This window comes from Brachypodium distachyon, chromosome 1, assembly GCF_000005505.3.
Source record: "Brachypodium distachyon strain Bd21 chromosome 1, Brachypodium_distachyon_v3.0, whole genome shotgun sequence".
Classification (NCBI taxonomy): domain Eukaryota; kingdom Viridiplantae; phylum Streptophyta; class Magnoliopsida; order Poales; family Poaceae; genus Brachypodium; species Brachypodium distachyon.
In genome coordinates, this window is record NC_016131.3 from 39991389 (window position 1) to 40008576 (window position 17188).

The 17188-nt window shown below is 43.6% G+C and overlaps 1 protein-coding gene across 1 annotated transcript; it reads right to left on the bottom strand.

The window, feature by feature from the left end:
- Positions 1-6685: 6685 nt before the first annotated feature.
- On the bottom strand, positions 6686-12575 carry LOC100835702 (thioredoxin reductase NTRA). Its single transcript, XM_003563843.4, has 2 exons — positions 11427-12575; positions 6686-7152 (listed from the first exon to the last, which is right to left on the bottom strand). Exons 1-2 carry the CDS (start codon positions 12466-12468, stop codon positions 7082-7084), a joined length of 1113 nt encoding a protein of 370 aa, XP_003563891.2. The 5' UTR covers positions 12469-12575; the 3' UTR covers positions 6686-7081.
- Positions 12576-17188: the final 4613 nt, after the last annotated feature.

Sequence of the window (17188 nt, forward strand, 5' to 3'; positions counted from 1 at the left end):
AAGCGAGAGGGAGAGGTAGACGAGATCCCGGCAGCACGACGGCGTGGTGACTATGGTGAATATTCTCACGGGCAGGGCTACGCCGTGCGCGTGAGAAGAGGAGGAGAGGAGGGCTCAGGGGAGAGAGATCCAACTGAAAGCTTGGGGTGTCTCTCTCCCTTGCCCCCCTTTCTATTTATATAGGGGTAGAGGAGGCGTGGCCGGCCAGGACTATCCCGCGGCCAGGACTCTCCGGCGGCCAGGACTCTCATGCGGCCAGGACTCTCCCGCGGCCAGGACTCTCCTCCTGGCCGCATGGGCCCTGTGGGCTAGCCCCTCGGCCCATTAAGGCCAGGGTGCTCCCTCACAGGCCCATTTAGCCCAGGGATAGGTGGGCCTCAAGGTGGAACCCTCCGGATCCCTCCGGAACCTTCTAGAAGCTTCCCGGTCAAAACCGGGAAATATTCCAAACTTTCCAGAACCCTGAAAACAACTTTCCATATATAAATCTTTATCTCCGGAACATTCCGGAGCTCCTCGTTGCGTCTAGGATCCCATCCAAGACTCCGAATCATAATTCGATATCATCATCATTTATCTCATCTAACCCAAGCAACATGAAACGTTAAGTGTGTGACCCTACGGGTTCGAGAACATGTGGACATGATCAAATATCAATAACCAATAGCGGGACCTGGATGTCCATAATAGTTCCCACATATTCCACGAAGATCTCATCGGTTGAACCACTATGTCGAGGATTCAATTAATCCAGTATCCAATTCTCTTTGTCTCGCGATATATTACTTGCCCGAGATTTGATCGTCGGTATCGCCATACCTAGTTTAATCTCGTTACCGGCAAGTTCTCTTTACTCGTTCCGTAATATAATACCCCCGCAACTAAACACATTAGTCACATGCTTGCAAGCTCATTAGGATGTTATATTACCGAGAGGGCCCAGAGATATCTCTCCGTCACAAGGAGTGACAAATCCCAGTCTTGATCCATACAACCCAACAAGCACCTTCTGGGATACCTGAAAAACACCTTTATGATCACCCAGTTACGAGATGACGGTTGATGCCCACAAAGTATTCTTCCGGTACTAGGGAGTGGCATGATCTCATGGTCTAAAGAAATAATACTTGACATAATAAAACATAAGCAACTTAAACTTAAGTGACACGATCAAAAGCTATGTTTAGGTTTGGGTCTGTCCATCACATCATTCTCCTAATGATATGACCTCGTTATTAAATGACAACACATGTCTATGGTTAGGAAACCTTAACCATCTTTAATCAACGAGCTAATCTAGTAGAGGCGTATTAGGGACACGGTATTTGTTTATTTATCCACACATGTATTTGAGTTTCCAATCAATACAATTATAGCATGGGCAATAAACATTTATCAAGAACAATGAAATATGATAATAACAAATTTATTATTGCCTCTAGGGCATATTTCCAACAAAAATGTCCAATGTGTCCGAATTGAGACGTCGCACCATCTCGGACGTCCGTCAGGCCCGTGGTAAATTTAGCAAAAGACTTCCCCTCCCCTGACTCTAGAACAATTAGCGCCAAAAGCTTTTGATTCCTTCGTCTCCTGAAATGGTTCTTCTCCCCCGACTATGTCCTGGCACTTAGAGCAGTCCATGGGCGATCGGTGAACGTCGTCGGAGGCGATCTGCGACGATGCCGGCAGACCCGCACCTCTAGATGGGACGAGGGATAAACCCCAAAATCGAAGCCAACACGCTTACCGTGCTGCAGTGATCCCTCGTCCCATCTTCGGAGGTGCGGGTCCGGGGCCATCGTCGCAAATCACCTCCGACGAGGTTCACCAATCGCCCACAGAGTGCTCTAGGTGCCAAGACAGAGTCGAGGGAAGACGAAGGTATCGGTTTTTTTTGCGCTAGTTACTCCAGAGTGGGGGTCTTTTTGCTAAATTGCCACGGGCCCGCCGATGGACGTCCCAGATCGTGCCACGTCTCAATTCGGACTAGATTGGACCTTTTTGCTCACACCTCTCAACTATTAGGACTAGTCTACCCCATTTTACAAGAAGTTGGAGTAATTTGCTCTCACCTCTCAAGTAGTTGGACCACGAGTGTATTTACCTCATAAAAAAAAATCTTCTAAGCATGGTGAAAAGGAATATAATCCACGTGAATTTTTGTTTCAAGAATTTCGTCCATGAAAAACAAACGAGCAACAAATGAAATTTTAGTGTTCCATTACGGTCTCACCATGAAGATACCGCCCAGACAAAGTTTAGACGGTTTGACAAAGGACATTTTTGAACATTAGCAAAGGAGAAGTAGCGTTTTTTTCGAATTAACGGAGTAGTGACGCCCAGTGCACATGTAAGAGTGCAATTTAAGCAAGCAGGCTATGTTGGGCAATCGTTTCGTGATTAGCCTGAACCTAGATCAGACTCGCGTGGAAAAGTTTCGGCAGTCAAACTAAGGTTTCGATCGAACTAAACATAGACTTAGATGCATATGTCTCCACACAAACCGACCTAAAATAAAGCCAGAAACTATGGTCATTCACATATAAAAGCATTCGTGTCAATAGAAGCGTGCCCTGGTATTCTAATCATTCTATGTTATTCCAGAATGGTGCAATAAAAGATAACTACTCCCTCGGATCCATATTAGTTGTCGAAATACTACATGTATTTAGACGTTTTTTAGGCACAGATACATTCATATTTGAAAAAATTTAAGATAATTAATATGGATTGGAGTAAGTAAATGTGTTCACAAAACATCCCGAGTATCTGTTAAACCTGGAAGCCGGCTCCTGTGACCGCTAATTTTCTTTAAAATAATACGATTTTTTAAATTATTTTTGAAAATAATACCCGTTTTTAATTATTATTTTTAAATAATACGGCCTCGGTTTCGGCAAGGCCGACTGGGCCTTCTCGGCCTGGCCGAAGCTGAAAAGCCCCAGCCGGCGGGCCAGGCTGACTGGAAGCCGGCAGCTCGGCCCCCAGGATGAGAGGCTTTGGTCGGCCACGCCAAGTCCAATTAGAGCCCAGTCGGCTTGTGCGTTTCACCGAAACTGATTGGAACTAATCACCTAATCAGCTTTAGCGGAGCTGCTTAGTTGCATGATCAATGCATGCATGGGATGGACTCCTGGCCATGTTGTCTCGATTCCATACAATTTTTGTGAAGCAAAAGACTTGATAACTTTGGTAAAGTAACATACATCGATAATACCGTAATTGCATGTGCTGGTTACAGAAGCAAGCCATGACTAAATTAACATACATCGATAATACCGCAATTGGACTAAAATTAAATATAACAAATTCAATTGAAACACAGTACAAGCACTATTGAGTCCCCTTAGGCCATTTTCCAGTTTTATCACCATGTTCTTCTGCAGCGTTTGCCACAACGGCCATTTTTCTTTGCCTCTCCCTTTCCGCCTCACGGGCCTCCTTGCGCCTTCGTTCCTCCTCTTCCATACGATGCGCTTCCTCCCTGTTTTTCCTCACTAACTCATCAAAGAAACATCGTTGTTCCTCCCTATGTTCTTTGATCTCTCTCTCTCTCTTGCTCCTCTTTCTGCTGGGCTGCAGCGTTTGCTGCATGCTCGTCCGAGTGGAAACACCGCCATGCACTTCGGGACCTTGTGTTAATCTCTTCCACCGCCCAGTATGGCATCTCCGTGTCAATCCAACGATACCACATGCATAGGGGAGGAGGAGACTACAAAATAGCTTAATGTTACAAATAAATCGAATATGACACACACAACATGTTTAAGCACACTTAAATCTTCTTACCGGAGGCTTTCCATCTTCATGTACTTCCATTGTTGGTTCTGTTTGCAGAGTTTTTTTTTAATAGATTCATAAGTGACTTGTTCCTGAACTGCGAGAAAACGTTGGCCCCCAAATGCCGCATGCACCAACGACTCTGCATGTCAACCCATGGAGTTTGTTCATTAGGGCCAGGGTTTATCAGTGTCCTTATCGCACTTAGTATGCCTGCATGTCTGTCATGAAGGATGCACACATTCGGCTTATCATGCACAACTGCTCTCTTTAGCTGCCTGAAAAACCATAACCAACTTTCAGTGTTCTCACCCCTCCACGAAAGCAAATGCGAGCGAAACGATTTGATTGTTGCCGTCTTGACCAATGTAGGTCAAGATCTGCCCCTTGTATTTGCCAGTGAGAAAAGTGTCATCTACGCATATCACTGGTCGACAATGACCGAAAGCTTGGACGCATACACCGAAAGTGAAGAACACTCGATGCATCACCCTCACCGTTGGATACTCTGGGTGCAGGAAGTGTTGGATGTCAACATATGTGCCTGGATTACGGGTTTGCAGTGTATGGAGGAAGTGGACAACAGAGTCGTACGAGTCGAAAAAAGAACCAAATCTTTCCTCAAGAGCCCTCTGCTTAGCCGTCCAAGCATTTCCATACGAAATGTTGTACTTAAACCTGACCCTGACCTTATGCATGATGGCCTTCACTTCCATTGCTTTGGTCTCCACTATCTCCGTGTAAAGCAACCGAGCAAGAAGCATCGACGAGAGGTTACGATGGTCTTGAGGGATACTGGGAATGACACATGTGTGCAACACCAAGTCACTCACAATCTAACATGTGTCATACTTAGGGACATAGCCATACACCCTCCCAGGACAATATATTTGTTCGCACTCCATTGTCAGATATTTTGTGAGGAGACTGTTGTTTTCAAAACCCTTTGCGTGGACATTGCCCAAACAATTATTGCATCCTGCAGATGTTTCTTGTCAAGAAATCTGTCACCCTTCGCAATGTTGTTCTGATGATATTGCCATGCAAAGTCATGCCCATCGTTCACGGTCATAACTGAAGAGAAGTCATGATTCCATGATGCAGGAATCGGCACCTCCTCTACGTCCAACTCATGAGACTCATCGTCATAAGAATTACGATCATCTGTATCTTCATCCTCCATCTGGTTCTGCAAGTGCCCATCTTCTTCGTCCGCATCTACCTCGCCACTGTACTCATCCTCTCCTACTGTCCCAGAGCTCTGGCTTGATTCATAACCACCACCTCTAGCATTCGACACAGAGTTTGCATTGGACAAGTCATAAATTGATTCACCCTCGCCTTCAGCTGGATTGGTCTCATGAGCGACAACCTGGATTATGGCGACATGTGTAGTTCCCCTTTGCTCGCAACTTTGTAACCAGCGCACCCACTTTGATGTCCGGTCTATCGGCCTCAAAACCCAGAAAATATTTGAACTTGACTTGGTCCACAATGCTTGCACACTAACGGTGTATGTTTCAGGACTGAGCCATAAACATCCGACCAACCATTCCTGCAACTGACTAAAAGTCCATGTTTGAGGGGCCGTTAGATCCAACTCCACATACTTAAGCTGACTCAGATCAGCTCCGTGCTCAGTTGTTAAGACGGTACCAGAACTGTCGTAAAAAACAAACTTCATTACACCGGACATCTCTGATGCCTAAAAAAATGTTTAGACGCGTCAAAAACTAATCAGTACGACATAATAAAAATATTAATACGCGTCAAATACTAAACCGTACGGCATAAAAAAATCTAGCCTATCAAAACATATTACTACCGACCATAATATTTAGACACGTCAAATACTAAGCAATACGACATTAACCGTTGTACAAAACAATGAGCAGTACCAAAGCCTAAAACATACTGCTATATACAACTACACACATACCCTCATAAACACATACATTATATGATAAATATGTGAGGGATTAGGATTTACCCTTGAAGCGTGTGAAACCCCAACGTCGAGCAGCCTCCTAGTCACCGGATTAGCACCACCACCGCCTCCAAACTCCTCCAAACCACCACCATTGCTCCAACGTAGCACCACAAAATTAGCTTTACATGGCCTATGAAAACAGTAGATCAAGGTGTCTTTGGGTGCCAACTAGGTAGGGGATGCGATTTTGTGGGTTAAATGGGATCAAACTGCACGAATTTGGGCTAGAAAATTGGGACATTTGAGGCGACAATGAAGAACAGAAGAAGAACCGAAGGAAGAAGAAAGCCGCATGGGCTGCCTCTGGCTCGGGCGCACGGGAGGAAGAAGGGAAGGGAAGGTAAGGGAAAGGAAAAAGAGAAGAAAGACCGGGCCTGCGGCCCACCCAGGTCACAATTGGCCACGGCTAGGCCCATTGGCCTGTCGGCCTTGGCTAAGCCGACTGGGCTCATGTCGGCTTGGGCCAGGCCGAGAGCCTGTTCTCAGCGCCTGGGCTGAGCTGCCGGCCTCCAGTCGGCCGGCCGATTGGGGCTTTTCAGCTTCTGCCAGGCCGAGTAGACCCAGTCGGCCTCGCCGAAATCGAGGCCATGTTATTTTTTTAAATGCGTATTATTTTTAAAAATGTTTTAAAAAATCATACTATTTTAAAAAAATTAGCCCTGTGACGTACCGCACCTGCTGTACTGGTCACACGCCGGCGTGTGGCCCTGGAGCCAGCCGGTTGCGTCCTTAACCTGAGGTTAAAGGTACATCTCCGACTGAATCAGTTGGACCCTGCTCAAGGCCTATGAACCTGCAGGCCCACCTTGCCTAATTATAACACAAGGTTTATTGTTCCTTGGAATAATCATTCTGCTATTGTCCTTTCCAGCCTTTAGCCAATGTGATTTTTGAAATTAAACTCAAACTTGCTAGTTTGCACACATAGTGTATCCATTTCCATTCCACTGAATAATTCCTTCTTTTTACAATTCCCTACCAGAAAAATAGAAATGAGCAACACAACAATACTAATTAGTATTGCTGATAATGAATCAGAGGAGAAATGCATCAAAGCTTCTGACTCTCTTTGAGATGAAGCCGCCTGCTTACAGTAATCACAATTCAATTGATTCGTTGTCCTTCATGAATTGGTAATCGAAATCGTCCGCACCATTTCTTGTGCGTCGGAACCCATATCCAACAACATATTCATATATTTGTGACCTAGAAACACTTTTTGTGTAGCAACCACAATTCATAATATTGTGCCTTAAAGTTCAGATTTTGGCACCAATGAAGATCTGACAGAACTGGCAGCTGCTTTAGTCAATCAGTCTTCCCTTCCTGTGCTCCAACCTCCTGCAGGTAGTGCTCCGCATCCAAAGCAGCCATGCAACCTGCACCATCAATTTGCGTAACATCAAATTAGAAAATTGTTCTGGAATTTACATGTCATTGCAATGAGCTAATTCTAGTTCCACGCATACAATCATTGCCGACAGATACTGCAGCTTTCGAGCAGACAACTATCAAGATATACCAGAGTTTCTAAAACCCTTTTTTGGAAAACAGAATGGAAAAGGATGTAGCTTTCAACTAAGTCAAAAAATGATATGAAAATGTGAAAATTACAACAGAAAACATTTCATGCACACCATTCCTTGCTCATTCAACGAATGAAAAATATTTCGAAAAGAGCCATGGTCCTCTATATAGCAAGCAAGGAGCAAATGTTCATTAAGCAGGCAATTTTTGATGTGCGTAATTAGGTGTGGCAATCATGACAGCCTTTTTGTAAACTGGCTGTGCAATTATCCTACATTTCAATATACTCATATTGTACCGTTTTAAATCAAAGATCAAAGAGAGGAATCTATGCTTAATTTCAACATTTTCTTACTGCAACCCTTTAGGGTGTGGCATGTGATGGATGATAGTCAATTATGTTTCCATATTAAGTATTAGCATGCTCACAGTTAGTTAGCAGAACAAATAATGATCATGTTCATCAAAGGAAAGTTGAATAAAACCTTATTCACTTTAGCATTAAATGATGCATACAAAATATAAACGTAAAATAAGAGGCCCTCAAAACCTATAGCGTCAGAAAATGACAGGTGGCAGACTGATGCAACTATAGCAGACCTTTGTGATTTTAATGTTCACAAATGTATCTGATGATTTCAATACTTAAAAGTATTCCAAAAAACTGTGATGGAAAAGTCGCTCTAGTAACTCCCCCACCCATAGCCACACCCTAGATCTGGTAAAACCCTAAAAACTGCTAGGAAAATAAAGAGACAGATGGGAGATGATTCCTCGATTGATAAGGGGGTGCCTACGAGTGCCTTATAGCCAGCTTACATCAAGGATTTGGCGCGTAACAACCGAATCAATCTTTGATTGCTTTAACTAACTTACAAAGGATAACTATAGAAATTTAAGATACATCATACATATCTGCTAAGGAAGATCCTTGCTTGGCTCCTCTATGGCGGCAATTGGCACACCCTCCACCCAAATAAAAAGATCATCATCCAATAATCCATAATTTTCACAGATCAACCATATAAAATAAATATTTTTGCAGGTACAAATTTCAGTATGAAACCTTCCAAGTGCCAACAGATTATTTTGACTTGAACAGAACACTAAAGCGATTATATACTGCTTCTATTCAACATAAGAAGTGCAAAATAGATGTTGCATAAGGACTGCACCTTGGCTGTGTGAATCCACAGTTGGTACAAAGGCCAGGACTAAACAGAACAAGGGAGAAGTCTATCTAATAACTTCACCACTCATAAAAACCCTAGGTCTTCTCCCAATAATCCATAGTTTACATAGTTCAACCATATCCATATATAATACAGATTTTTACAGGTTCAGTTTTTTAGTGCGGAAGCTTCCAAGTTCCAACAGATTATTTTGACTTAGACAAAACAAATGATATTTTCAAATTAAAAGAGGTTATACCGTTATATATTGCTTAAATTCCACGCAACGCCTGAACATGCAAGTCAAAAATAGATGTTGCAAAGGAACTGCCCATTGGATGTGTCCTTATTTGGTGCAAAAGCCAGGAGTTAAACTTCCATTGTTGAAAACATTAATACAAACTGCCCTTCATGTAAATACCATCAGTTCTTTAATTGTGCAAATACTTCATCTTGATTCAATGTCACAATACCAGCCATATTGGGATAGTTGTACACTTGCACTTTGGTGTAGCAGTAATAGATTCCAAGTCTACATGACTGGCCCCTACTTTTGTAAATACATTATGATAACTAACATGCTGAGTTTTATTGCCGCCATTTAATGCTTTAGATTCGTTGTTCTCTAGATCTTTGAATGCCATTTAAGACAAGCATCAAAAAGGAATCTCGGTGATTTGAATAAGGAGCAAGCATATTTTCACAAAAACCTGTTTGGTGAGTCTTATGCTGTACTGGAGTTTTGAACCAACAGAAGGTCTCCATCCAGAAAGACCATGGAAAGTGAAACCTAAAACAACTAAAGATGAAAAAATAAAAAAAGTAGAGGAAATCAAGCTTATGATTTTTTACACTTTTAACTTCCAGTAAACTGGTATGCTACATTGACATGCTGCTATTTCCTCAACATTTCAAACACGCTTAAGTTCGCAGGCATGTGTTTGATCTCTTTCTAGCCCAAGCAATCGCCCAACTAACCTCTAGTGCAATTCCTAGGCAGGAGCTAGGTGACATGGGTGCTAGGCTTACTGCCTTCCTGATGCCTATGCCTTCTTGAACACTTCTGCTCACATGTGCACGGATATTGAGCCAAGTGAAGAGAGCCTCATGTCTGGTCATGATCCACTAAATTGTATGAAATACATATTACTGCATGATGTTTTGAGGAAATAACTAATATTCCTAAAAATTACAGATTGTATGGGCTAGAGCTACTGATTCTATGGGCTTCCAAGCCAAGAGAACCAAACACCTAGAGCTACTGATTCTATGAGCTGTTTTTTTTTTCTTGCAGAGCAAGTAGGGCAGAATCCAGACATGTCTAAAGAATAAAGATCTAACATTCGGCTACTCCAATCTGGGACACAATGTATACAACCTAAACAAAGAGCAGCTCCTATTATATTCCTAAGAAATCATGAAAGGCTTAACTCTTTTCATGTGATCACTATGGATGCATATAGAAAGGGAGGCATTAGGCAAACGATCAAATTCCTATTATTTAGTCATTCGCAGTACCAAATCAACCAATTCTATGTTATCACTCCCAAAATTCCATCACCCATAAGGGTCTGAAACTTGCAAGAGCAAGCTCAATAGTTCAGATTTCTTTAATTGACTCTACGAACCCTTGAAATTAAGCAATACTGCAGCTGTCAAGGTATTAACTTATAAGAACTACCAAAATGTACATCACAACACCATATGGACTATCCTCCAAGTTCAAAAGTCGATGCAAACATCATATCAATAAAAAGTCACTTAGTTTGCACACATATATGGTCAGGAACATCAGTTCACAGGTTCAGAAACAACGCAAAGGTTGCCAGACGTGGGTGTCTAAAAAGTAAGGATTTCTTTCCAAAATAAATAATTAATATAATAGGGATTGCAATTCCGCAGGATACTATTTAACACACAGCAGATGACCCCAATAAATCATGGTTGGACCAAAGAGAAGGAAATGGAAGAGGAATTGATTGTTCTCCAGGACTGCCTGTCCCTTGTCCTCCTCCTTACTCAATACCATATTCAACCAATTGGACTAATGTTGGATGATGATACCTTATACGTTGGAAGTGTATTTGGAACAAGAAAGGAATAAAGAGAAAGAGTGGAAGAGGAATTGGTTGTTCTCCAGTCTAGGTTTTCTCCAAGTGCCTCCACCTCAGAAATATTCCCTCCTTATCCCAGTCTCTCTCATAGCCATTGCCAACTGTGGAGGCAAGCACCAATTACCACGACAAGAAAAACATTAGCACAGCTGAAGTGGTATCAGTGGCTAGGATATATCACTTCCTCCCAATCTGCCCCTCTCCTCTTCCCCTATCTTCTTCTCTCGTGAAACCTTTTGCCAGCAATTTAGTCTATGCTTAAATAGCACATAGGAATATATGATTATGTACAAGAAGCAATATGTCATGGACCTTGGTCCGTAACAGGGGTAAATTGGGTAGGATAAATGTCCGAGGACCAGGATAGGGCACTCGCCCTCAAAAATCCGGCGGCAGGGCTCATCCCTGACGTGACTAGAGAGGCGTTGGGAAACTTTTTATTATTTACTGATTGCTTAAAACTATTAAATGCTACTCCTTTATATAGGACGACTAACTTGATCCATAAGTCAGAGACCTCAATTGAAACTCAAGACTGCAGTTATGTCTCTACTTTCCCAGTTTAATTGGACTCTTCCTGATGTACCCTGACTTTCAAAGTAAACCTAATCACAATACTTATTCAGTTACTCCTGATAAATCTAAATTTAAACCTAGGTGCAAAAGATAGACTAGCGTGCCGCAACATCACATCGTTCCTATCGTTTGAATCCATTCAAACACAACTGGGCTTAAAACACTGAACCCGCGATAACAGCAAATTAAACACAAGTCTGTCAAATTATCATGTAAAATAGCACCTAGTGCTAGAAACCTTCCTTATTAGAAAACTCAATGTACCTGATCCTGCGGCAGTAATGGCCTGGCGGTACTTCTTGTCCTGAACATCCCCAGCTGCGAAGACTCCGTTCACACTGGTGTGTGTGGAGCCGGGCTTCGTTACCACATAACCCTCGGCGTCAAGCTCGAGCTGTCCGCCCAGAAACTTGGTTGCTGGCTCGTGCCCAATTGCAAAGAAGAGCCCGGCCACCTGCAATTCAGATACCTCGCCAGTCACAAGGTTCTTGACCTTGACACCGGTTAACGGACTGTTGTCCGCGCCGCCGTAGGCCTCCACGACCTCGGAGTCCCACACGACCTGGATTTTGGGGTTGGAAAGAGCCCGGGCCTGCATGATCTTGGACGCGCGGAAGGTGTCACGGCGGTGGATGATGTACACACGCGAGCCGTACTTGGTGAGGAAGTTGGCCTCCTCCATGGCAGAGTCCCCGCCACCGACGACGGCGATGGGCTTGTTACGGAAGATGGGCGCGGCACCGTCGCAGACGGCGCACGCCGAGATGCCGCGGTTCCAGAACGCATCGGAGCCGGTGAAATGGAGCCGGCGGGCGACGGCACCGGTGGCCACGACGACTGTGTCCGCGTGGACGACGGTGTCGTCGGAGGCGACGCGGAAGGGGCGCGACGACAAGTCCACGGAGGTGACCGTCTCGGTGAAGATCTTGGTTCCGAACCGCACGGACTGAGCGCGGCAGCGGTCCATGAGATCGATGCCGAGGATGCCATCGGGGAACCCCGGGAAGTTCTCGACGTCGGTGGTGGTGGTGAGCTGCCCGCCCGCGGCGATGTCGTTGGCGAGCCAGCCCTCGAAGAGCATGGGCTTCAGCTCAGCGCGCGCGGCGTAGACGGCCGCCGTGTGCGCGGCCGGCCCGCTCCCGATGATGCACACGTGCGTGCGCAGCGGGCCCGCAGCCGCTTCCTCCATCCCGCCGGCGGCCGCGGTAGCAGCGGTAGCGGTGCCGGTGGCGGTAGCGGCGGCTGCTGTGGCAGCCAAGGGGCGGGACCTCCGGAGCAGCGCGGCGAGCTTCGAGCAGAAGCGCATCAAGGCCGGCGGGCGGCGGCGGAGTCGTCTGCCGACGATTTTGGGTGCGTTTTGGCGGAGAATGGGCCGGGCCGTCAAGTGGTGGCTGCAACGGGCCGACGCGCTGGTGGCTTTGCTTTGCTGCCTCCGTCGTTTGCGCGGATTTTATGCAAAGAGATACGTGTATTTTCAGATTCGGCTGCTCGGCCCCCTGGCGACCTAGACTTGTTGATTCTAATCCCTCCTCTAGTCCTCTTCCTTCTTCCTACTGCGCTGCACTTCTTGATTCCAATTGGACCTAGGCCATTTGCGAGATGAGTCTGATGCTCTTGTCATCAACTAGTACATCAAGATTTTGTTATTTTATTTGCCAAATAACTTTTTGGATGAAAACTAATTGTTTTTAACTTCTTGAAATCAACACATACTCATGCATCAAAACTCACAGCTATATTTGGTTCTAACACAAAATGTACTTTTGTTGAGATCATGCTCTACTATAGTCTACTCCATATTCTTTTATTGACATGAGAGTTATAGTGAAGGAATAATATAATAACATTTGCTCAATTTAGAGGTCATCTTGTTGTTAATGAACTAGAAATATACTCAATAATTTTAAAATCACGAGTGTTTTTACATATCTGCTATGTGGACATAGCGTCTGCATTGCACTATGCTGACCCCAATCCGCTACCAGCCTGCTATCCCCTATTTAAAACCTTGGCAACGACACATGGGATCTCGTTCCTCACCCTCCCAACGTCAACATAGTTTCCGACAAATGGATGTATCACCATAAGTTCAATTCTGATGACTCCCTTTCTCACTACGTAGTTCGTGGTTTCTTGCAGCAGTTGGGAATCGGGACTCGATTATGATGAAACCTTTAGCCTGACGCTATAGGTGTCATCCAACATCGTCATATATCTTAGCCTCTTTTGTCTATCTCGCAGCTAGACGCTAAAACCGCTTTCCTCAATGGTTCACTTCAAGAAACTGCCTGCTGCTGCAGCCGCTAGGCTTAAAAAAAAAATCCCTTCTCAATCATTTTGCCTTGCTCCGCAAATCCTTGTACGGCCTTAAGCAAGTGTCGGCACATGGTTAACACGTTTTGCCTCGTTTGTTCAAACTGTTGAATTTGTTCCTTCATGTGCATCTCTCTTTATATTTCACTCCGGTTCTTCTATAGCCTATCTCCTCCTCCATGCGGATGATACATAGTAATCATACTAACCATCTCTCTGGTGATTCCTTCATGACAGATTTGGGTCATCTGCATCATTTTCTAGGTATCATGGTAACTCACTCCTGCATGTATATAATTTAACACCTCTAATTCAATACACCCCACTTCTCTTATGAAAAACAAAAGGACAGTTCAGATCACTCCGCACCCTTCACAAAAAGGGACATGATGGGCATTAAACAATATTTTCTTTTCTCTTTTTCGTCTGGCTCCGAACATCACTCAATGTTTCCAATTTTTCCGTAGATTGCACCGTTGGATCTTCCTGACATTTCACGAGATAGTAGTATACACAATTCCACCGAAGGGATCGGCAAAAAGTTTTTTGAGCCAAAGGGAAACATGCGAACAAGTCAGATGTTCGTGTTGTCCCGCACGGACACGAGAAATCCAAACATCACTCGATGTTTCGACGTTTTCCGGAGATTGCACCGTTGGATCGCGATGAAATTTCACATTGTAATAATAGACAAAATTCCGCACAATCCCACTGAAGGGATCGGCGAAACCCTTCTCGAGGCATAGGGAAACATGCGAACAATATGGATGTTCCTGCTGTCCCGCACGGTCGCGAGAATTCCAAACAACACTTGGTGTTTCTAAGTTTCTCAGAGATTCCACCGTTGGATCGCGGTGAAATTTCACATTGTAGTATTAGACAAAATTCCGCACGATCCAACCGAAGGGATCGTTGAAACATTGCATGAATCAGTGGGAAACATGTGAACATCGTATTATCACGCACGGCTTCAAGAAATCCAAACAACACTCGGTATTTTGGTACTGACCGGAGATTTACTATTGGGTCGCGATGAAATTTCACAGCGTACACAATTCCGAACATTCTCACTGGAGGGATCGTCGAAACAGTTCTTGAGGCAATGAATATCTTGCGAGAGAGAAAAGAGGAAGGACGAAGTAAAAAGTAGGAAGAAGAAATAAAAAGGTGAAAAGAACATGTACCTTCTGAGTTTGGCGAGAGAGGGTGTATTGAATTAGGCCTCTGAATTTACATCCTTACGAAGGCTAGCATGCTTGACTCTCATCCCTCAACGCGAGCGCCAAGCTCTCCTCTGCCAGTGAACCTGCTTCTAATCAATACCAGCATTTTTTGTAGCCTCGCTGGCGCTCTTCAATACTTGACTAGTCTCCTCTACCAGTACTATTGCTCGACCAGAGATCGCATGTTCAGCTCAACGAACGAACCTTCTAGTTTATGTATGATGAGACAGGATTTTTTACACCCCATCACACTGCTCCACCTATCTCAGCCGTCCGCCCAGGCAATCCGGGCCATCTGTTCAGGAGCCATGATGCGAGCATGAGGTCAGCCAAACGTTGGCAGACGCCCCCGCGTTAGAGCTGCGGCGGAGCACTGTTCATCCACTATTCACATATAGAGTCCGCTGCTTTCAACAAACACAAAAAAATATTATTTTTTTGCATTCGATGCCCAGCTAGCAGACAGCAGTACATTAGGGAGGGAGGCATCTGGATCCAATTTGATGGTGAGCACCATTGCCATCCCTTGGACAGATCGATAATAACAGTGGCAAACTATTACTTGATTTAATTGTTCTTTATCTCTTAAGAGTATGTGCTTCTTTTTTTTAGATGAAAGACCGTAGACAAAAATTCCTACAGTCATATATTGATTAAAAACTGTACAGGAATATAGATTACAAAACTATCTGAAATTCGCCAGTCAAGTGGCAAAAGCAGCAGAGTCTTTTCTTTTTGCCCTATGAAATATAAGATTAAATTCTTCTTTGAAAATCTGTCAGCATCTGAAGAGCCTTGGAGTCTTCATGTTGAAAATAAAATCATTTCAGATCCTCCAAATACTCCATGAAGCCAATGTAATGATCTCCATATAGAATGGTACCTTGAGCTGTGTTTTTAATAGGCTCACATTCTTATGCACATTCTGCTCTGGAGAGAAGCCTGGGTAGAGGTAATTCCAGCAGGCATTGGCGAAAGGGCAATGAAATAAGAGATGATCTCTGGTCTCAAGTAATGCCTCGTCACATAAGACACATTCACATGAAGGAAGGTGGAAGTTCCGTTTGAGCAGCATGGCCCTGGTGTGTGAGACGGTTGAGAAGGAGCATCCAAAAAAAGAATTTGTACTTCAGTTAACAACATGATGCCCAAAGCCACCCAAAATCATTAGGCAGTTCCAGGTGATTAATCTGGGACCTGTATGCTTCAGCAGAAATGAAAATATCCCTATTCCAGATATATGGAGCCATGCTCATCGGAGGGTTGAAGATTTTCAATGATGCCCATAAGCTGAGTGAATTGCTGGTGTGCCTCCACCGAAAGTGGGAGATGAAATATGTGCTTGCTCTCTCTATGTATATATTCATCATCTCTTAAAAATATGTGTTTTATCTCTCTACATATATCCATTTTCTCTCACGAACATGTCTTTTATTTCTCTATGTATATCCATTCTCTTTCACGAACATGTGTATTATCTCTCTCTATATATCCAGTCTCTCATGAATATGTGTTTTCTCTCTCTATCTGATTTCGTTTTTCTTTCTATATATATATATCCATCCTCTCTCAGGAATATGTCTTTCTTTCTCTCTATATAAATTATTTATCTCTCAAGAGTTCCTCTCTCTATGTATATATCCATCACCTCTCAAAAATATGTGTTTTATCTCTCTATATATATATCCATTCTCTCTCACGAACATGTGTTTTATCTCTCTATGTATATCTATTCTCTCTCACGAACATGTGTTTTATCTCTCTATATATATCCATTTCTCGTGAATATTTGTTTTCTCCCTCTATTAAGGAGGCTACTGTAGTACGTCTATTGCGACAATATTTCAGCAGTTTGCATGTCTACCGTACCCAGTCCAGCAATGGCGCACAAAAATATAGAGACTGATCTTCCAAAAAAAATTTCTGAGAAAAAGCTGGTCCTGGTCAAGACCCGGTGTCACATGTTCCGAATGAAGCTCAATTCGCTGACATATTTACAAATGGTTTACCGTGTTAGCTGAGTTCCGCTACTCCCTCCGACCAAAATTACTTGTCGAAATATTACATGTATCTAAACGTTTTTTACACATAGATACATCCGTATTTAGGCAAATCTGAGACAAGTAATACCGATCGGAGGGAGTATTTTTTTCGAGACAGTTCTGCCATACTTCTGCTGCTGCATATCTACACTGCCAGCCGACATATTCTTCAGCATATATTCTATTATCATATGCAGCTGCTTTGTGTATACTTATGTAACCTACCGCATATCCTCCTCTCCGTCTAACTATTTATTATCTGTACTCTACAGTTTGTAATGCATTACTTTAGCAATACGGACTCTTATCCACCAGCAGTTTCCAATATTTAAATATCCAATTAATTTCGGAACCCTCCAAAGATTGATATAGAAAGTGCAAAACAAGAAGAAACCAAAACTATGAAAGATACTATATTTCTCATATCTTTTATATATACCCAACCATC